This window comes from Zychaea mexicana (assembly GCF_025766255.1).
Source record: "Zychaea mexicana strain RSA 1403 chromosome Unknown BDB00scaffold_60, whole genome shotgun sequence".
Classification (NCBI taxonomy): domain Eukaryota; kingdom Fungi; phylum Mucoromycota; class Mucoromycetes; order Mucorales; family Lichtheimiaceae; genus Zychaea; species Zychaea mexicana.
Window position 1 is genome coordinate 170,425 of NW_026516723.1, and position 19,501 is coordinate 189,925.

Sequence of the window (19,501 nt, forward strand, 5' to 3'; positions counted from 1 at the left end):
TGACTTTTTTTACGTGCTGTCTAATCGCATTTCCGAGCGCGATCCAGAGGCAGTTATAAAGCTACCAGTCCGCGACATGTCCAATTTTAGTTTGTTAAAGAACGGTAACCTAGTGATCTGGATAATCATCGGACCCATTCAAGCATATACCATGCATATTACATTCACTTTTATTCCTTGTAAGTAATTTCAAAGGGCTGTTTCTATCTGCTCTACTGCTATAATACTCTCGTATTTACATCTACTCACAAAACCCACGCGTATTATGCCTTGCATATACGCTTCGCTAGCTCACGCTACGTCAATTGGTTTGTCGGGTGGCTAAAGAGCACTGTCTGTCACAGTTATATCGGCAGCTGGGCTAATAGGAAGCGTCGGTATTGGGTTAATAGTATATACAACGCAATTAAAGGTTATCGCAGTGGTGGCTACATATAGTCCTCATTTATTCATCTTCCACCATGCTCACTACACGTAACAGAGCTTTAGCGGATAAATTTGGTAACTCAACACGTTTATTACCTCCATGGTTATTGCCACCCTAATGGTGTTCTTGATTTGAGTTTATTTTCACAGCCTAGCAACTTTGATGTTGTTTGTCGTTCTGAATGTTCTAGTCTACGGTTGTAATTTTCAGTCAATAAGTGTTACATTGCTGAGAATACTTGCAGCACTACATAGCAGCAGTATAGTTGTAATAGAAGGTTAACGATATAAGCATACTACTTACTCGTAAATGAATACATCACATGTACTATGGTATATTACTAGCAATGTCAACGATGATAAAAATAGTGGGAGTGAGAAATTCCCATCGGCGCTTACTTTACGAACACTGGCCTATGTTATCACCTTGCTTGGACCTTTTATTGCTACGTATTTGGAGTCGCTTAATGGTGGTAACCTGGAGCCATATTCCTATTCCAAAGTTGTAGCTGGATCAGGAGATAAAATCTCGGCTATTCTTGCACTCGTTCTTAAGTTTACTGTAGAATGAATCGAGGTTTTATTGCCAAAATTTAAATTTGTCACCTGTATAATACAAAGTAGCAAAATAATGAGATATTCTTTTTCTTGTTAAATAACGTCGTCGAAGCTTCTCTTTATGTTGTAATAGTAGTGGGAGTGATAGCAAACTTCAGTCAACGTCTATCATTGATGTACTTAAACCGCTATTTTGAATGACTGAAGAGCAGCTTATAGAGACGACAAAAAAGATAGGATCGTTGCTATGGTGTACCAGTGAAGCAAATGGATCATACACGCATAAAAGTTACCATGGAGGGAGCATCACACACTTCTTTAGATTTGTAGGGAGAAATTGAAATTCAGCAGGCATTTCTAGAGCAAGCCGGCCGGTATCGTCTTTCACCCTCTTTCGGTCTTATCAAGGTTAGCCAATCCACCCATCTATCTAAGACCCATCCATCCATCCATCGATTCATCCATCCTAACATCCGTTTGCTTACTTTTACAGAATGCAAATCTTCGTCAAGACCCTCACCGGCAAGACCATCACCCTTGAGGTGGAAAGGTGAGCTTTTTACCTTCTTTCATTTGCCGAATTAACACACATACAACACATGGAGAAGATTGGATGGCATTTCATACAAAAGAACGTCAAAACTTACAAACATACTTTTTACATGTACACGTACAACAACAACTTACGAAAATTCACCTTACGGCGCTATACGAAATTCTTGTCAACCTGCATTATCATACGCAATTGAATAACATAGCTCTGACAGCATTGAAAATGTCAAGACCAAGATCCAAGACAAGGAAGGTATTCCCCCAGACCAGCAACGCTTGATTTTCGCTGGTAAGCAGCTCGAGGATGGCCGCACCCTTTCGGACTACAACATCCAGAAGGAATCAACCCTTCACTTGGTCCTCCGTCTCCGTGGTGGTATCATTGAACCCTCGTTGAAGCAGCTGGCCTCCAAGTACAACTGCGAGAAGAACATTTGCCGCAAGTGCTATGCTCGTCTCCCCCCTCGTGCCACCAACTGCCGTAAGAGAAAGTGCGGTCATTCCAACCAGCTCCGTCCCAAGAAGAAGGTAATACTCGCGATCAAAAGGATAGGGAAAAAGGGTATAATGGTGTTGATAAGGAAGATGGTATGCTAATACACGTTGATTTGTTGCTACATAGCTCAAATAAACGACTCGTTCCCACTCATCGGATCCGTTTGTTTCGTTCGTATTCGTACTCTTCTCACTTTCTACATATGGTTTGCATGAAAACAATAATAAAAAACTGACTATATGTCAAAGCAACAATTGTTGTGAAAAGCTCCTTTCTTTCTTAAGGGGAGAAAAAGGAAATCTTTTTTGCGCGTAGCATTTTCTCTTTTCAATGACGGGGAAAGAAGTTTAAAGGAAAAAAAAAGAAACATGAAGTAAAATGGGAGGTGTGCTAGTGTGAGAGTGGTGCGATATTGTGGAGATTTGTCGTTGAAGGGGCTGGGGGACGAGGGGGAAGAGGGACAAAGTTCATAAAGTAAGACGAAGAAAACAAACGGTTTCTCTCTCAAAAGTTCATTTTTTTCTTTGGTTGCAGTAGTAGTAGTAGTGGGTTGTGAGATGTGTGAGTAGTAGAGTTGCGAAATGATGTTGATTTGATATTGTGTTGAATAGGTTGTTGTATTTTTCGTAATCATGCGCAAAAAACTGCAGAAATTTACAAATCGTCGTCTTCCTCAGGAAGAGGCTGGGCGGCAGCTTCCTGCATCTCGTTCTGATACTGAGCCATCAAGCTGTTGTCGACCTCGACTTCAGGAGGAGCAAGGGCAGGGGCGGCCACGAACTCGAGTTGAGGGTTGCTATTGAACGAACACAAATCATTTAGTATTTTGCATTCTTCCGTCACCAACAATAACAAAAAGACCCTCTTCTCTTGCTCTCTCCTCCACACGTATACTGGAAATACAATATATGTACAAATGCCATGCAAGAGCCAGAGAGAAAATAAACGAAGACTTCTGCTTACCCAATCAGCTTGCGACCCAACCACAAGAATGGCTTCTCAAAGTTGTAGTTGGACTTGGCAGAGATATCGTAGTACTGCAAGTTCTTCTTTCGGTGGAAGGTGATGGTCTTGGCCTTAACCTTACGCTCCTGTTCACATAGAAAATACAAAGTGTGAATAAACAGAACAATAATAAAAAAACGAATCACTTTACATGATATACACAGTGAGACTAAATAATTTTTACCTTAATGTCGACTTTGTTACCGCAGAGAACGATGGGAATGTTCTCGCAGACACGGACAAGATCACGGTGCCAGTTGGGGACGTTCTTGTAGGTAATTCTGGAGGTGACATCAAACATGATGATGGCGCACTGGCCCTGGATGCTGCAGATAACAATCAACGTACAAAAATCAGATCTCTTATTGCACACAATAACACAAAAACTACGCGTTCAAAATCTCAAAGAGAACTTACTAGTAACCATCACGGAGACCACCAAACTTCTCTTGACCGGCAGTATCCCAAGTGTTGAAGACGATGGGACCAAAGTTAGTGTGGAAGGTCAAAGGATGGACTTCGACACCCAAAGTGGCTATAGATTTATAATATTTCACAGGTTGTTCCATGAGCATCTATAACAATTCATAATATTCACCTCATCTGCGCCAATACAGCCCATTTGGCGCTAAAAAAGGCTTTTCACACATCTAATTGAAGATGTATAACGTACCGACGTATTTCTTTTCGAATTCGCCAGTCAAATGACGCTTGACGAAGGTCGTTTTGCCGGTACCACCATCGCCGACTGTAAAGTATATTCAGATGAGTCTTCATTCTTTTCACAATAAATGTCGTAAATCAAAAATTCTGCCAGTTTTCGTTGTACAATTGCAAATTGGCGGTGTGTTAGAAAATATACATACCGAGGACAAGCTTGAAGGTAGGTTGTTCAGCAGCCATTACTTTTGAGACGAGAAAAAAAGAATCCATCCATCAGTATTCCTGTCTATTCTGTTCATTTATATACCTATATAACGGATGCAACGCAGCAAAACGGGCTATTACCTTTCAATTATTAGGATGGGTGATGGATGGATACGTAAAGGGTTTGGAGGTGAAAAAGGTATCCCAACCCACAGCTTCAGCGGAGATTATATCATTGCGTCACCGCCCGCAGCACTTAACAATTTAGCCCTCTTTGGGTCATGTGTGTGTTACCCTTGGCTCTACACGCAGCAGAGCGGATCCATACCCCTAGCTCTTGCATAACTTACCGGAGCAGTCTTTTTTCTTTGTCTTTTTTCATGTTGCGAGCAAAAACATGTCTAAATTTGGTCAACCGAATCTTCCAAAGCATCAAACAATGGATCATCTGAACTTAAGAGTACTACTATTACTGATAGTACGTAACATATTCTCTGCATGATCATTCATCATGCGTACATTATTACTAATAATTCATGGGGCCAAAATGGAACGGGTTCTTGTATCTCCAAAAGCTCGTTCTTTGTTCAATTTTGGGCACCGTCTTTATTCGCCTTCCACGTATTACCGAATTTAATTGTTTACATTGCATAAAACTAGACTCTATGCATCAAAACAAAAACAATAGTGCTTCAATTGCAATATTCTGTTCAGCCGATGAATGACCCTTCCAAAAGAATGGAGCAACATAAGCGTTCTTTCCTCTTCTAGTAGTCGATCTGTTAGTCTTCGTCGCTATGATGTGCCTTGCATTAACATGCCTTGCATAAACATGCCTTGGAAATTCATGCATGCCATCGATTGACCTTCTAGCTATAGTGTAATATGAGTGTTGCTAAACTCATTGAGCTGATTCCGGTGGGTGCGAGGCCGGCTGAGCCTATTGACGATTGCTTGAGTTCCAAAAGTACCAGATGGTTCTAAGAGCTGCGTAAAAAAAGCAAGTTTACAACTGCGCAGCAGGAATATGCTAAGTTACTTCGTGTATTGGCTGACGACAAATTGAACATATCTGCTAAGCATGACGACATTAGACCTGCGTTCCTCAAAAAAGTGAAAGGCACGTTCCTCATTAACTGGAGTAAAGTTATGTTTAAGAAATATGGAAGATCGGTTGGATTGTTGGAAGGGCCTTCCCATGCAAAAGTATGAATCGGACCGAAGCATCGGAATTGGGAGTAAAATTATTAAGACATACAAACACGCGCACACGCATGGAGATTCAATACAGAGCTATCAAACACGCTATCTGTTGGATTACCATGTCACTAATCAAAGTGTGTCACTAATACTTTATCACTATATCACTGATACACCCCCGCTAAAGACACCCAAACAATAGCGATCGACCAATCCTCCCTTCTGAGGGTCTCTTTCCCACAAAATATAAACCCACTGTTCTTTTCTGATACAATGTTCTGATATAGACATTCAAAAGGAGTCGTGCAAAAGTCAAACGATAGCACAGATTGTTATGATGTTATTTCGTAATATGGTCGATGGTAAAGAGAGAGAATTACATGCGTGATAACAGATAAAAAAAGTGAGAAATTTATTAAGCGAGGAGTTCCTTGATCTTGTTCTCGATGTTGGCGGCGTTGGCACCGACGACATCACCGACCTTTTTGCCGTTCTTGAAGAACATGAAGGTAGGCATGGCGCGAACAGAGTATTCGCCAGCAATATCCTAGTATATTTTTTGGCGGAAGAAAAGTTAGCTTCTTCGTATTATTTGGCCAAAAAGTAAACTCCCTTCCCCAACCCCTTCCTCCTTATGCCAGCAAAACAGATGGTAGCAAACACATACGGGAACCGCATCAACGTCAACCTTGGCAAAAATGGCATCAGTGTATTCTTTGGAGAACTTCTCGAACCTGGGAGCAATCATTTTGCAAGGGCCGCACCAGGTGGCCCAGAAGTCGACAATGACCTATCGCACATGAATACTATTGTTTTAGTACGGGTGGCCGTGACACGGCTACAGCAAGAGCTGTAAAGGAAATGCAATACATACAAGCTTGTCACCCTTGATAAGCTCTTGGAATTCAGCGAGAGACTTGGGTTGTGCGAATGACATGGTTGGTCGGTCAGAAAAATATAGAAAAAGTTAAACAAGGAGAAAAAAACGCGAAATCGGAGGGGAGGGGTGTCGCTATTTTTATACAATGCGGAAGCTGAAAAAAAAATGAAAAAGCTTCAAAAATAGCCAATGAGGTGTGTATTACTAAACATCGCTTCCCGCCTTATTGGACAGAATCACGTATTTGAGCGCGCCATTGCAGCAGCAAAGTAAAGAGCTAGTGCTTACAAATATAATCTGACACCGCCTTGCCGCCTGTCAAACATCACCTCTTTGCTTACACATCTCGGTTCACTCCTCTGGTCGTACTCAAATCCTAATTGATCCGTCGCAGCAGCGCCACCTTGTTCGAAGAAAATTTCTTGGCGTGAAGCAAAGAGAACCTTTTGGAATCTCTTGTTGCTTTGTCATTCAAGAAACGAAGAAAGATACTTTCCGAAATGGCCCGTTTGCTTACACACGCACTTGCTTGCATAGATGCCTGCGGGGTACGATACATCCGGGAATCTCGGCACAGGTCCGTTTGCGTGGGCTACACAACGAATCATTATCAATATGATTTGAGTGCCTCGTGTACATACTAGTAGCCCTTGTAAGCAAGGATTCACACGCATACGCATGAAATTATGTATACGCTACACTTAGGCATGATCTTTCCAACCTCATGTCACGAGATGAAAAGTTACGCCCGCACAGCATACGATCCAGATTGTAGTGTTGGCTATTCCCGTTCTCTGCTACAATGTATCCTTGCTCTTGTCCTTGGTTCAATCGAAATGAAGGGACAAAGCAGTAATTACCGGGATGGTGGCACCACAACAAACAATCTTCAAACGATATGCATAATACTTTGAGTCATGATGATCTACTTATTACTATTACAGTAGTGTTATATTCGTTTCTATTAATAAGCATAGGAACAAGATCTATACATGTTTATATCATATTGAAAGCTCACTATCACATTTAAATACATGCACCTTGTTGTTTCGTGGTGATAAAGTGTATGTGCTGGCAGCTTCCTTTTATTCTCAGGTATCTGCATATTATGGTTGACTTTAACCGCGCCGCCATCTTCGCTTCGTACACCGTTGCTACGCCGGAAAAACCGGAGGATATACAGCAGAAAAATATGCATCCGTATGAGTAGGAAAGTGATTTGCGTCAGGCAAGGTCAATTACACATTTTTCCCAGTACAAAGATACATGCAATTCCTGCTTTGTATGTGATTGACATTTCCTAACCTAATTGCTGTACTTTCTTTGCTCAACCATACAGTAAAAACTACTTTATTGATCGAAGCAGAAAAGTTTCATCATGATTGCTGTTGCGAATGAGTCTTACGGCCAAGATGCTACTGGATTAAGTCCTCCTAAGAGTAATCAGAAGATGTATTGATGAATACTTTGGCTTTTGAGCAGTAATTACTACTGTCCCAGTTAATAAGATCATTACAGTTTTTCACTTGTAATATGACCGACACCATAACGATTGCGGAACTATGGACTACATTTAATTAGTATGTTATCGATAGAACATTCGACAAGAACCGCGTTTTTTACAGTAGTACGATACAGGAATACACTTTAAAACAAAAGAACGTTATGTTCTGGTATCGGGTTTGTACTTTTTTTACTGTACGATCACATATCCTATAGCGAAGTCGATCACTTTTGAAATTAAATGAGGATCGCAGTTCGACGATTCTCTAAAATGCGGCAATTTACACCGTTATGGCCTTCTTTGCGATCCCTACCGTGAGCACTGAGGCGTGCCTGGCAAGGGAAGGGTTCCCGAAGGTGAATTTTCGATGCATTTTTGGGTGGATTGCCGCAGTAGTAGAATTAACCTAGGAGTGTGGCTGTTTCTCCTTCGTCGAAGCAATGGTTTAAAATATAACGTGTAAGGTATGCAAGGACAGTCGGGGCTGCACACTGGTAAGTTGCATTATAATTATAAGCTTCCTTGATAAAAAGTCCGGCCTCATGTTACAGATGTGGCAAAGCGATTATTCACTTAGTCGCCTTTAACGAAACCTTTAAGTGAGAGCTTTCTGCTGGACTGCTGGGTCAGCCTAAAGAAATTTTCATGAGAATGCTTCTGTTTGGTCATTCATAAAGAAACCCATTATCAAACTGTGCTTAAGCTGCTTCAACCTTATTGGGAGAGAACGGGTGATGGTCAAGACAGCAGGATTGTGGCTACGAACATCTCTTCAGAACCATCTGCTCAGTATATAGAATTATTGATGCGTCGCTGTTAGCTTGTCGCGGCTGCATTGAAGTCTGTTTGGGACGATGGACATCATCATCACAGCAGGTGTGCCTCGTCGTGCCAGATGTGGTTGGAGATGTTGGTCTTTATACAACGAGCTATACCCCTCCCTTCCTATTTCCCGTCTTCATTCTTCTTTGATCTCCCTTCCACTATTGATCCATTATGTCTTGCAAAATTGAAGAATCAGAGTCACTCAATTACTTCCAAGAACTCAGCGAGGGTGGCAGCCGCAAAGGTATTGTAACCCATTTTTTATAGTAATGTCACCACCCGTACTAAACAAATATCACGTATATATAGGCGGTTGCCGACTCCAATTCCACTTGGAGCAAGTCTGGCATAATCTTTGAGTCCAGGTTCACTGTTTTTGTCAGAGCCTATCCTGGTGCTATGTATAAATGTCAAGTTGGCATCGATGAATCCTACTGCTGGTATTATCAATTGTAGCTTGCGGTACGAGTGTTACGGCGTAGTTCGCATTGCTGCAATTTGAATATATCTGCTTGATTTCTTGAAGATTTTCCATTTCATCGTCAATGTTGGCACATTATCGGTCGTACCAAAGATATCCGATGTCAAAAACTTTGCATATTGTTGAAGGACATCTTCAAACTTGACGTGGTGTATCTCACTAATAGTGATGATGATGATGCATTGTTGTTATTGTCTCCACCATGCATAATAATTTGGTGCTTTGCTGATCGGCAAGCTCCTTTTTTCCTGTTTCTGTATTCTTAAAATGCATTCACCCAGCCAAGCCCTGAATACGACAATGAGCAGTAACCAACCATAGCTTTGGATCCAAGAACACGCATCATATCGGATGCGCGGATAACCCATGTAGGTTGATGATGTTGATGCTGCACGGGATGAACTTTTTGCAATCGCTTCTGATTGCCTGTTTTCACCGTCAGATATTTGGTCAGTGTCGTAGGTGAGATTCATTTCTTTGCTTCGTATTGATCAATACTTTGTAAGCAACATAACAGCAGCCACGATACAAAGAAGTATCATAAGTTATTGTTGACAAATAACAAAAGCTACAGTGAGAGATCCAAAAGAAAGGAAAAGTTAGGAAGTAAAGGAAAAGTGAACTGATCAAGAGCTCGAAAAAGAAAGCCAGGCTTGGTAAATATTGTGTTTAACAACGCCGCCACCATGTGTACGTGTAACAATCTAAGCAAAGCCCAAAACCTTACATAAAAATTGGTGATGTACACTCCCTTCGTGGTGCATACTTGCTGTCCTTCAGCAGCAGCATTGGCTACAGTATATACCTTAAATGACGGCAAATGTGGTATAAGGTATATATACGTATGCAGCGTCGTTTTTATTTTGAGATGGGGATATATAAATATGAGATGGGGTGAGATATGTTATATTTGATGTGTGCTATAAGCATATGTATATAATATTAGTAAGATATGTGTTATGTATGTCAGTGAACTACACCTAGACTGCGCATGCTGCCAGTATGTGAAGATGCGCCTGGAGACAAGGACTTATTACCGCCTGCCGTTGCTGCCCCCCCACGACGCTGTGACTTCATCCGGTTGACGAAAGCATTACCACCGGCGGCTTGTTCACGACACAACGGACATCCGATATCTCGTGTGGATTTGAGTAAAGCGGCATGGTTGATTTTGGTTGAAAGGGTTCCTGGATGGATGGCATTGGATGGGGTTGCAGTTGCTGCTGAGGCATTGTCTGCCTCGTCTCTATCAAGTAGACATCGTTCGTGATACGCGTGTCGACAAAAGAATACAATGCTGTTGGGAAAATCGTCCAAGTTGCTATTGTCGAATACTAGTTCGTCGCATATACTGCAAAGCATGTCCTCTGATTTATAGCAACAGCAGCATAACATATGCGTGAGCGTGTAAGTTTTTCTTTTCCTTTTTCTTTCACAGAAACTTTCTGCTATATGAAGAAATCCTTACGGGTGCAGTTGATGCCTCGCTTTTGGGTCCGGTACATTCGATCCGCCAGGAACACGCTATCACTGACAAGAATCTTTTCACATCCTTCATGCAGAGACATCTAATATATGCATTGATTGGTTGTCCTCTCACGATTTCAAGAGCCCCCTCTCAAAGAAACAACAACAAAGAAATTACCTGCAAGTTGTAATCCTGTAAAATTTTTAGCAAAGCGTCCTTCAGACCAGGGATTTCTAATTCGTCGGGAATACGCTTGATCAATCTTAATGGTTCAATATCCGTGCCCACGTTCTCGAGAAGCCCACGAATGAATTCTATTAAAGTGTCAAAGTCAGTATCGCAACACAATTTCCAAGGGTCAGCAACATAGAGAACAGCACTTACTAGGTTTGTCCATAGAGTATGTCAGCAGATCCTCCCACAAATCATCATCCTTTTGTTCCTTGGCAAAATCAATTGCCTATCAAAGCAAAGAAATCAGACGGCGTACTTGTTCATATGAAAACTACTGCAATAGAGAAAATGTTTCTTCTTCACCTTACCCGTTGCACATCACCCAATCGTTCGATAATCAGCATGAGAGCTCTCTTGTTGTCGCCCATGCGTCCAAGAATAAACACCATTTCCGGCACCAGATCCTTCTTTTCACATACACTGTATGCTTTTTCTAGAGACACATAATGGCTTGCACGTAAAAAGTCGAGTAATTTGGGATAATCATAGTCGGCATACAGTTCGACCTATCAGATAAGAGAAAAAGTGCTGATTGGTATTGTTGTTGATCGTGTGAGAATTTTCTGATTTTAACTCTTGTACCTGTAAGTCATGAAATTCGTATCCGATATGTCGATCACGATCAAATAAAGCATCCAGATAAACGTGTAAAAATTTGAGATGCGATCGTAACTGTCGGACAACTTTCTTTGGCTATTATCAAAAAAAATAAGAATGTGAAAGGTCCACTCGAGTGTCATTGAAGGAATAGCAAAACAATTACCGGAATGGCTTCAGTGTTTTTGACAAGCATTTGCACTGCTGGCATCTGTGTTAGCTTTTTAGCAGGCTTCGGCGATCCGACCTTTTCAGCCTTGTCCTGCTCACTGTCATACAGATGCTGGTCAAATTCCATGAGTAACACTGCCTTGTCTTTGACAGCATCAAACATGTTGTATTCTTGAATAAGTTCAAACGCATTCGGTCGTCGCAACCGCAAGTTGTACTCGATGGCTTTATCGGGTTGATTATTGTATGTGTATCTAGAACAGAAACGAGAGTTCGCATGAATATATATATATATATATATATATATAGATGCCATGAATCGGCCGTCATTTCTTTCTCATCATCACCATCATTCCTCTCACTCAGTCTTCTCTGATACATACAAATCAGCAAGGCATTCCAACAGAATTTCGTTATCCTTGTCCTTGGGTAAATAATCCTCCACAGCAACAATGACGTTCGACAGGCTGTACAGAGACCGTGGCCATTGATGGATCGTGTTCCGCAATGCCTAATATATTATCCTATAAGTAGCACGAAGCGATTTTCGAGGGTTGTGATACAAGATGAAATCTGTTGTCGTCTTTGTTCTTCTTACCAAATGATCACTTTTCAAAAACCAAGCCAAGACGATTTCGTACAGTGTGCTGCTCAATTGAGGATCTTTAACGGGTATATACGGAGCAATAGCCTGGAAAAGAAATTCACACAGTTCAGCAATCTTTCTCTCTTTCTTCCCGTCCTTTTCCCGCAATAAACCCATCTTCTTCCTCTTCGCATCCCTCACTTCAAGAAAAAGATACGAACCTTGAGTTCACCTAATTCAGTAAAGCGGAAAACCCAATCCTCCCACATCGTGCGATCATTTCCGAGCACACCCGGGCATTCTTTAGCAGCATCCTCATACTGCTTATGCTCCACCAGCCAGTTCAAATAGGTCTGACCAATCTCGCCCACATCAAACCGTCGACTGCCACCATGATACGCTTGTGCATCACGTGCAGCTTGTAATGCATCACCATAGCGTTCGTGATCCATCAGCCACTCAATATGATCGTCTTGATCGCGAGGTCGTGCAGCTACTAGATCTTTGGGTCCCAAAACATAAAACATGTCCTCTTCATCCAGAAACTCGAGCACGTAGTCATTGGCCTGATAATGTTCGAATCCGTGCAGTGCAAGCACGTCGGCCGAGATTTCTTCGTTTTCATCATTAATGATGTGGAGCTCAGGTCGAACTGCTCGTCGTTTGCGTTGCATTGCTGGATCTTGTGTGTCCACTACAAGCGCGCTTTCGTCGTCGTCAATAATGTAGCCGAGAAGTAATAGGGTATCGTTAAAGGGAGCGATGCCGGATATGATATAGTCGGTTTGAAACATGCTGATAATTTCGACATAATGGATTGGCTGACCCTGTGTTTGTTGATGCTTTGGTTTTTCCTATGTATATTTACATGGTATTTTAACACCTCTGATAATGTCAGTGTTCTCTAATTCCTTTCTTTTACTGTTTCTATGTACCTTGACGACTGCGACTTTGACTGTGTCTGCCCATGCAATCAACAACGTCGTATCATTCTTCCAACACATGCGGCACTTGTATAGATCTGAACGAGGGCTACCGGCAGGTCGATCAATGTAGGTGATACGCAGGTTGGTGGTTGTGTCGTACATTTTGACACCTTCATCGTTAGCCCAAGCAATGAAGTTGCCTCGCCACTGGATTGAGTAAATGGGGCCCTCATTGGCATGTAAGACCACGTCTTTGTGTCCAAGCCATCCCTTTTCGTTCATGATCAATTGCTCGGCCATGCCGCCGGAAACAAACTGTCGCGTTGATTTATGCGCAAACTCCGGATCAAGTGCAATTGCTTTGACAGGTCGCCGATAATTGAAATGTTGTATTTCTGATGTGTAAAGCGAATAAATGTAAACCTTGCCTAATTACATAATATATTGCATAAGAGAAAATGAGACATGGAACGCAGACACTCATGCACACGCCCGCGCACAGCCACATTGCTTTACATTATATATACATATTCGTACCATCATCGGATGCACTTGCCACGAACTCTCCTGCATCATCTATCGAAATGTCGTTGACCGTGGCTGCATGTTTCTGAAACGTTTTTATGACGTTGCCTTCAAAATCTAAAACATGAACCGCGCCCCAGTGCGTACCAAGTGCCTATATGTATACACACCGTACGAGCCCCTCATGTTACTTTTTTTTTTGCATTCAATAGACAGCATTACGATCCTCTCTTGAGGGAAAGAAAAGTAAAAAGGAAAGTCTCTCACCACAAATTTGTCAGAGACTCGTAATGCAGAAGCTGCATCTTTCTCTAATAGATCGCGAACACCGGCGCCGACACGACGATACCGAAGTTTGGGTTCTTCTTCCATATCTTCTTCATCGCTGTCTTCGCTTTCACCACCGTCGTCGTCGTCGTCATCCGATTCATATTCACTATTGGTTTTGTCGGAAGCTACACTGTGGTTATCGTCTTCTTCACGATCGTCATTGCTGCCATTTTTATTCTCTCCACGCTCTTCTTTGTGAGAAACTCGGTCACTCGAAGCTGCCATTTCTTTGTTTTATAAAGGTACGAAAAGCCAGGTGAAACGAGGAGGGGCTCCAAGCATATGCGTGTAGTGATTGATTCGAAACCCCGAGCAAAGGGGAGCATTATTACTTTTTAGGAAACTCGGTCACACTTTTTTTTTGCTTTAAACCAGAAAAAAAAAAGAACCATTAAGACTATCATTTCTACAATACGCACAACACACCATGTCACTTCCAAAAGCAGAAGATCTTGAGCAACTCGAAGATATTGGTAACTAGACGACGTTTGCAATTTGAGGATTTGAGATTGGCTGTCATGGCGATCTTGACTAATGTGAGTGGTTTCGCGGTGTTGAATAGAAAAGCAATGGGCTGTCAAGGCAAGTTAAAGCACTCAGGACCGGTAAGTATAATACAACAATGACGCACATATATTTTGCCCACTTGCTACTTTATGGATATTGGGGGGAAGAAGGCTTAGAAGGACAATATATCTAAATGTTGGGTTTTGTTTATGTATAGTGATTTCTATTATACGCGTGCGCACGCGTGTAATATGTATGTGCGTTGGATCCTCCCTTTCTCACAGATAGACAATATATGATGGTGATGATATGTTGGGGGCCATTCTCTTCCAATTGTTGCTATTATAAATTTGTGTGCTTAGGCCATGCATCATGCCGAAACATATTACAATTTGGTGTCCAAGATTGATATGAAGAACTTTCCATTGACAAAGTAACGTGGACCCTCTCCAGCTCTTGTGGGAAAGAGGAAGGAAAGAAAAAGAATACAGAAAATGATAATGCTATATATAGGATCGACGACGAGATCTACAAGGACTTTGAAGAGACATTCCCAGAAATTGATGTGAAGCACTTGAATGACAAGGATTTTAAAACGCCCGAGGCAAAGGAAAAGTGGCGCATATGGATCAACAAGTACGAGAAACTGGTGAACGAATTTAACTTTGGCAGCTTGATCCGTATTGATTACAGGGATGACTACACTGAGCAAAACACAATGTTTGGTAAGTTTCGGTTTAAAGCAGCAGAGAAAAAAAGCAGTCTGCATCTATATTTTGCATGATGTTATTTGTCTAATGTGCATATCATTGCAGGTGTTCGCATGCAGGTTTGTTGAGGAAGCCCTTGTATTTTTAGACGATTTACAACTGTCATAAACAAGGAAAAGAGAAAGAGGATCTAAAAAAAGGAAGACTGACCACAGGAAATAATTTGCCATTGTCATTACTATGTAGTTCTATGCCATTGAAATTGCCCGTAACAAGAAGGGTTTGAACGCAGAGCTTTTGAAGAAGAAATAAGCCAAGAACAAAAAGACTAGGGAGTGGAGTGTAGATTATTGAGTGGATGTACAAACACCAGCATAGCATATAATAAGAACATACACGCTTTTTTGGGATCCAGCAACAACAGCAGCATTTGTTTACCTTTCTATTTTACACTTTTTAACGGGATCAGGTCTCATAAATCCCGCCGCCCTGCTGTGTGAAGAAGGAGTCTACAGTTTCTTGGCACTCTTCAACCATGGTTGGAATTGCTATAGACTTAATATTATTACCGAATAAACGCACATTGCCACAACCATCCCTTTACGCACGCACGTTTATGCGATGGAACGGCAAGGAGTAAAGGAAGAGAAATTATGATTGTATGAGATCAGGGGCCAAGGCTATCTTTTTTGGGGGGCTTCCACTTGCCATGAAGCTGTCGCTGTTGTCGATGAATGTCATTTAGATCATTCATGTACAACATGGAAGAGGGAGAAGCAGGAAGACGCAGAGCCAATGATGAGCGACATATTAGTTTGTTTGGGGGGAGGATGGAAAGGGGAAGGGAGAGAGAGGAGACAGGAGAGTGTACTACTAAGTCTATGTCCATATGCTGACCATCTCTTGGAGGGCGAAAATTTTCTAGGGATGAACTTAGAGATAAGAGATAGCCACATATAAGCACATAGAGCTGCACGCGCGCATACACTCCTTGTTGCATAAGGTCATGCCCGCAATGGGGGTCTTGGAACGTTCTTTGCTTCTTGCATCTCAGTCTTGATCTCTCTCTCTCTCTCTCTTTATGAATACGCATACACACGTCTTTTCGCAATAATTTATAAGATCGGCAAGATATAAAACCGGGCGCAAAAAAAGAAAGTTTAGAGGAACGAACACATATATAAGCTCAATCTCATTTTCTTACTTGATCTTTCCCTCTTTCTTTCCATTTTCTTCCAGCTTTTTTTCATCTTATCGCAAACACTACTACTACATCAACTACCATGGTTTTCGCTCGATCTGCTAGAATGTTTTCTCGAGGCCGCATGCCTGCCCTCACCGTGGGTGCCTTTGCAGCTACAGGTATGGTCTACATGGCTGTGAAACCTGAGCCCAAGAAAGTGCATGCCGAACAAAAGTTGTCGTTCTGGGAGAACCTTCCTGGCGAGAACATGCCTGTCAACCCTGGCTTTGCCAAGTTACGAGGCATGGCTGCAGAGCAGCGCTTCCGCACATCTCTCTCTGAGAACAATGGAAAGACTGACTTTGATGTCGTTATTGGTAAATGTTAATCAATGTTATTTTTGGGCTATTGTGTTTGGAAGTTTGTGTTTGTTTCGGTCAGATGGGTTTGATATCAGCAAGATATGCAGGATGTCACTAACTGCTCCTTGTGTTGTGTACTCTGAATAGTGGGAGGTGGTATCATTGGTCTGGCTACCGCACGCGAATTATTGAAACGTTTCCCCAACATGACCGTGGCCGTGCTTGAAAAGGAGCGTGAGGTTGCTGCTCATCAGACTGGCCATAACAGCGGTGTCATTCACGCCGGTATCTATTACAAGCCCGGTTCGCGCATGGCATACACCTGCGTGCGTGGTGCCGACTTGATGTACGAGTACTGCAAGCAGAACCAATTGCCTGTCGAACGCTGTGGCAAGTTGATTGTCGCCGTGGACGAAAAGGAACACAAGCAGGTTGAGCGACTCTATGAGATTGCCTCCTTGAACGGTGTCAAGGATTTGCAGGTGCTCAACAGTGACGAGGTCAGTTTAAAAGAATCCACTCGTTCCTCGTTAATGAATGATTATAAGCAAATGGGAGGTTTTTCGCTCTTTTGCATTACTGAAAATCTCCGGATATCTCTCTCTCTCTCTCCCTCTTGTCTCTTTTTAGATTCGTAAACTTGAGCCTAATGTCGTTGCTCACTCCGCCTTGTACTCGCCCAATACTGGCATTACCGACTACGGTCTGGTCGCCCAGTGCATCGCCAATGAGATTGTCCAATCTGGGTAAGGTTTCCTTCCTGTCCCCACACTTTTATTCATCTACACTTATCTAACGAGGACACCGCTTATCTATAACAAATGCTGTAGCCGCGCGGAAATCAAGCTCGCCTTCGAAGCAAGCAAGTTTGAGAAGAGACCTGATGGAAGAATCGAGGTAAGAAGATGCTCCAACCCGCAAACCAGGCCCATACCCAAACCCCCCTAATTCTTCCTACCATCGATAACAACAAAAGGAGTTGTTGAATCGGGTTACCTAAGCGACAACAAAAAGGAAAAGCAACATTTGATAACCATAATGTTTGTGTATAGATCTGGGGCGCTGAACCCAACCAACGTGGTCCCACGCTCAAGGTGTCTGCCAAAAACGTCATTACCTGCGCTGGCTTCTATTCCGACCGCGTTGCTGGCTTGGCTGGTGGTGATTCATCCAAGGCCAAGGTCGTTACCTTCCGTGGTACCTACTATCAGCTCAAGCCCGAGTACCGAGGCATCTGCCGTATGAACGTCTACCCTGTTCCCAGCGGTGGTGGCATCCCTGTCGGTGTTCACTTTACGCCAACCGTAAGTAAATTACCTTTGGGAGAGGACGAGTGAGATACATTGCAGACATACAAAACCCCCTTACATATTGGAGTTTATATTGGACATGATGGGATAATGTTGATAAGTTGATGATTGTTTATATTGACCCCCTTACTTTTTCTTCTTTTGGGGGTGATGGCTATTGGTTGTTCACTCAGGTCAACACTCGTCGTGGCATTCAAATGATCGTTGGTCCCGGCGCCTGTCTTACTTTTGCTCGCGAAGGCTATACCTTCAGCAACTTTAAGATGAAGGACCTGTTCGACTCACTCACCAACATGAACCTGTGGGCCTTCGCACTCAAGAACCCTTCATTGTCGATCGGTGAATTGTACAAGGATATGAACAAGCGTGTCTTCTTGCGTGCTGCTCAGGCATACGTCCCTGGCTTGACGGAAGATATGGTAGAGGAAAGTTTTGCTGGCGTCATGTCGCAGGTGTTCGAGAATGGTGGCATTGCTGCCAACGACTATATCTTGGAACGCAAGGTCATGGATGGCAAGGTGCTCTGTGTCCGCAACGCTCCTACGCCCGCATGCACAGCTTCGTTGGCAATTGCAGAAATGTTGGCAGACACTGCTACTGAGGACTTTGAATGGAACAAGGAGGAGAAGAGCGAAGGCAGCGGTGCGGCCACCACCCAAACACAACAGCAGCTTGCAGTTGCAGCATAATTCCGCTACATCCTTCGATCCTTCCATCCACCACATCCTCATCTTCTTTCTGACCTTCGTCAACCCCCCCCCCCCTCTTCTTTTGTTTATTTTTCTCCAAAAAACTTACCTTAGCCCTGTAATCTTCCATCTTTCACTATTCCGACCACATACAAACAGCAACCGATCACTTACTATTACATTGAACAAATCCTCTCTCTCCCTATCTCCATTCTTTTTTCTTTCACCATAAGCTCTTTTATTTTCTGAAGTATGTATTTCATTCACTTCAAAAAAAAGAACCTACATTTCTCAACCAAATAAATTTCGTCATTAATTAAGTGCATACACCATATAAAATCTATTCTACCGATTCTATGACCTTTACATATATTTTTCCTCGACCCCTCACCCTTTCCCTACCGCGATCCATTCACGTTGTTCAATTTCGATAGGCACCCAGCCAGGTGGCTAAGGGCTTTCATCGTCCTGCGAACATCATAAAGCTTATGCGCTACGGATTCTCCCGGTTTGTTCATGTCTTTTTTGGGAACCAACCATCCTTTCAAGATATGTGCAATATCGGGTAATACGGGTAACCTTCTTTTGATTTTCGTGCTACAAGAATTCGCCTTTATCTTGTCAAATACAGAAAGAAACCCATAAAGAGCTCCTCATGTTACACTCCCCGCGTTTTATCCGCCGTTTGTCCGCAAACTGTTAAGGCTTGTACACCCTCACGACATATATATTATCCGGACTCAATATAATCTCTGCTAGGAAGATGTGTACTGTATGTCGGTTACTGTGTTTATATACACCTATAGACATCCTATACTATATAGGCGATGAAGCATGAAGACTAATGAAACGGATTTGAGTATAGTAAGAACGCTTCCCAATAAAAAGGAAAGCCAAGTGGGATAATAATGTGCTTGAGGCACGCTGCTCGTAGAACACCTCCCGCCCGGTTTAACATAATCTGAATACTTTAAATGCGCATTACACATGGACCATTCAAATAACTAGTTGATTAGAAAGTTTTTAACGGTTGCCGACCTATAGTGTATAGGTTTTGGAAACCAAGGATCCTCTCCGTAAACAACAATCTGAATGCAATTGCTTTTTCT

General features: G+C 42.4%; 6 protein-coding genes across 6 annotated transcripts; 3 read left to right on the forward strand and 3 right to left on the reverse strand.

Moving 5' to 3' along the window:
• The first annotated feature begins 1,036 nt into the window (after positions 1–1,036).
• On the forward strand, positions 1,037–2,217 carry BDB00DRAFT_508799 (putative ubiquitin-60S ribosomal protein L40 fusion protein). The gene is made up of 4 exons (XM_053117651.1): positions 1,037–1,392; positions 1,478–1,534; positions 1,743–2,064; positions 2,159–2,217. The coding sequence occupies exons 2-4, from the start codon at positions 1,479–1,481 to the stop codon at positions 2,165–2,167; spliced, it is 387 nt and encodes a 128-aa protein (XP_052977560.1). The 5' UTR covers positions 1,037–1,392; position 1,478; the 3' UTR covers positions 2,168–2,217.
• Positions 2,218–2,686: 469 nt separating this feature from the next.
• Positions 2,687–3,940, reverse strand: BDB00DRAFT_789683 (GTP-binding nuclear protein GSP1/Ran; the record flags this gene model as incomplete). The annotated part of the gene is made up of 6 exons (XM_053120889.1): positions 2,687–2,828; positions 2,996–3,123; positions 3,222–3,363; positions 3,455–3,572; positions 3,711–3,785; positions 3,904–3,940. The coding sequence occupies 6 exons, from the start codon at positions 3,938–3,940 to the stop codon at positions 2,687–2,689; spliced, it is 642 nt and encodes a 213-aa protein (XP_052977561.1).
• Positions 3,941–5,289: 1,349 nt separating this feature from the next.
• BDB00DRAFT_508921 (thioredoxin) lies at positions 5,290–6,274 on the reverse strand. The gene is made up of 5 exons (XM_053117652.1): positions 6,273–6,274; positions 5,979–6,158; positions 5,772–5,894; positions 5,485–5,651; positions 5,290–5,382 (listed from the first exon to the last, which is right to left on the reverse strand). Exons 2-4 carry the CDS (start codon positions 6,039–6,041, stop codon positions 5,520–5,522), a joined length of 318 nt encoding a protein of 105 aa, XP_052977562.1. The 5' UTR covers positions 6,042–6,158; positions 6,273–6,274; the 3' UTR covers positions 5,290–5,382; positions 5,485–5,519.
• A 3,486-nt stretch (positions 6,275–9,760) lies between these two features.
• Positions 9,761–13,673, reverse strand: BDB00DRAFT_767376 (uncharacterized protein; the record flags this gene model as incomplete). The annotated part of the gene is made up of 13 exons (XM_053119665.1): positions 9,761–10,161; positions 10,263–10,362; positions 10,440–10,576; positions 10,647–10,722; positions 10,814–11,002; positions 11,079–11,183; positions 11,296–11,518; positions 11,648–11,775; positions 11,863–11,955; positions 12,072–12,704; positions 12,786–13,204; positions 13,314–13,455; positions 13,569–13,673. 13 exons carry the CDS (start codon positions 13,671–13,673, stop codon positions 9,761–9,763), a joined length of 2,751 nt encoding a protein of 916 aa, XP_052977563.1.
• A 164-nt stretch (positions 13,674–13,837) lies between these two features.
• Positions 13,838–15,591, forward strand: BDB00DRAFT_833920 (putative polysaccharide biosynthesis protein). The gene is made up of 7 exons (XM_053124300.1): positions 13,838–13,873; positions 13,950–14,104; positions 14,194–14,213; positions 14,501–14,571; positions 14,652–14,863; positions 14,954–14,967; positions 15,095–15,591. The coding sequence occupies exons 2-7, from the start codon at positions 14,059–14,061 to the stop codon at positions 15,158–15,160; spliced, it is 429 nt and encodes a 142-aa protein (XP_052977564.1). The 5' UTR covers positions 13,838–13,873; positions 13,950–14,058; the 3' UTR covers positions 15,161–15,591.
• A 512-nt stretch (positions 15,592–16,103) lies between these two features.
• BDB00DRAFT_940444 (FAD dependent oxidoreductase-domain-containing protein) lies at positions 16,104–18,697 on the forward strand. Its single transcript, XM_053129350.1, has 6 exons — positions 16,104–16,408; positions 16,541–16,893; positions 17,024–17,139; positions 17,224–17,290; positions 17,446–17,697; positions 17,877–18,697. The coding sequence occupies exons 1-6, from the start codon at positions 16,132–16,134 to the stop codon at positions 18,390–18,392; spliced, it is 1,581 nt and encodes a 526-aa protein (XP_052977565.1). The 5' UTR covers positions 16,104–16,131; the 3' UTR covers positions 18,393–18,697.
• Positions 18,698–19,501: the final 804 nt, after the last annotated feature.

What these genes read in the sequence shown, in the direction of transcription:
- BDB00DRAFT_940444 (XM_053129350.1), top strand. Translation starts at nt 16,132, where the DNA reads ATGGTTTTCGCTCGATCTGCTAGAATGTTTTCTCGAGGCCGCATGCCT. An exon ending in AATGAGATTGTCCAATCTGG is followed by an intron (nt 17,140 to 17,223) that starts GTAAGGTTTCCT and finishes CAAATGCTGTAG; the next exon opens with CCGCGCGGAAATCAAGCTCG. An exon ending in GTGTTCACTTTACGCCAACC is followed by an intron (nt 17,698 to 17,876) that starts GTAAGTAAATTA and finishes TTGTTCACTCAG; the next exon opens with GTCAACACTCGTCGTGGCAT.
- BDB00DRAFT_508799 (XM_053117651.1), top strand. Translation starts at nt 1,479, where the DNA reads ATGCAAATCTTCGTCAAGACCCTCACCGGCAAGACCATCACCCTTGAG. An exon ending in ATCACCCTTGAGGTGGAAAG is followed by an intron (nt 1,535 to 1,742) that starts GTGAGCTTTTTA and finishes TGAATAACATAG; the next exon opens with CTCTGACAGCATTGAAAATG.
- BDB00DRAFT_508921 (XM_053117652.1), bottom strand. Translation starts at nt 6,041, where the DNA reads ATGTCATTCGCACAACCCAAGTCTCTCGCTGAATTCCAAGAGCTTATC. An exon ending in TTATCAAGGGTGACAAGCTT is followed by an intron (nt 5,895 to 5,978) that starts GTATGTATTGCA and finishes CATGTGCGATAG; the next exon opens with GTCATTGTCGACTTCTGGGC. An exon ending in TTGACGTTGATGCGGTTCCC is followed by an intron (nt 5,652 to 5,771) that starts GTATGTGTTTGC and finishes AAAATATACTAG; the next exon opens with GATATTGCTGGCGAATACTC.
- BDB00DRAFT_833920 (XM_053124300.1), top strand. Translation starts at nt 14,059, where the DNA reads ATGTCACTTCCAAAAGCAGAAGATCTTGAGCAACTCGAAGATATTG. An exon ending in TGAGCAACTCGAAGATATTG is followed by an intron (nt 14,105 to 14,193) that starts GTAACTAGACGA and finishes GGTGTTGAATAG; the next exon opens with AAAAGCAATGGGCTGTCAAG. An exon ending in AAGAACTTTCCATTGACAAA is followed by an intron (nt 14,572 to 14,651) that starts GTAACGTGGACC and finishes TGCTATATATAG; the next exon opens with GATCGACGACGAGATCTACA.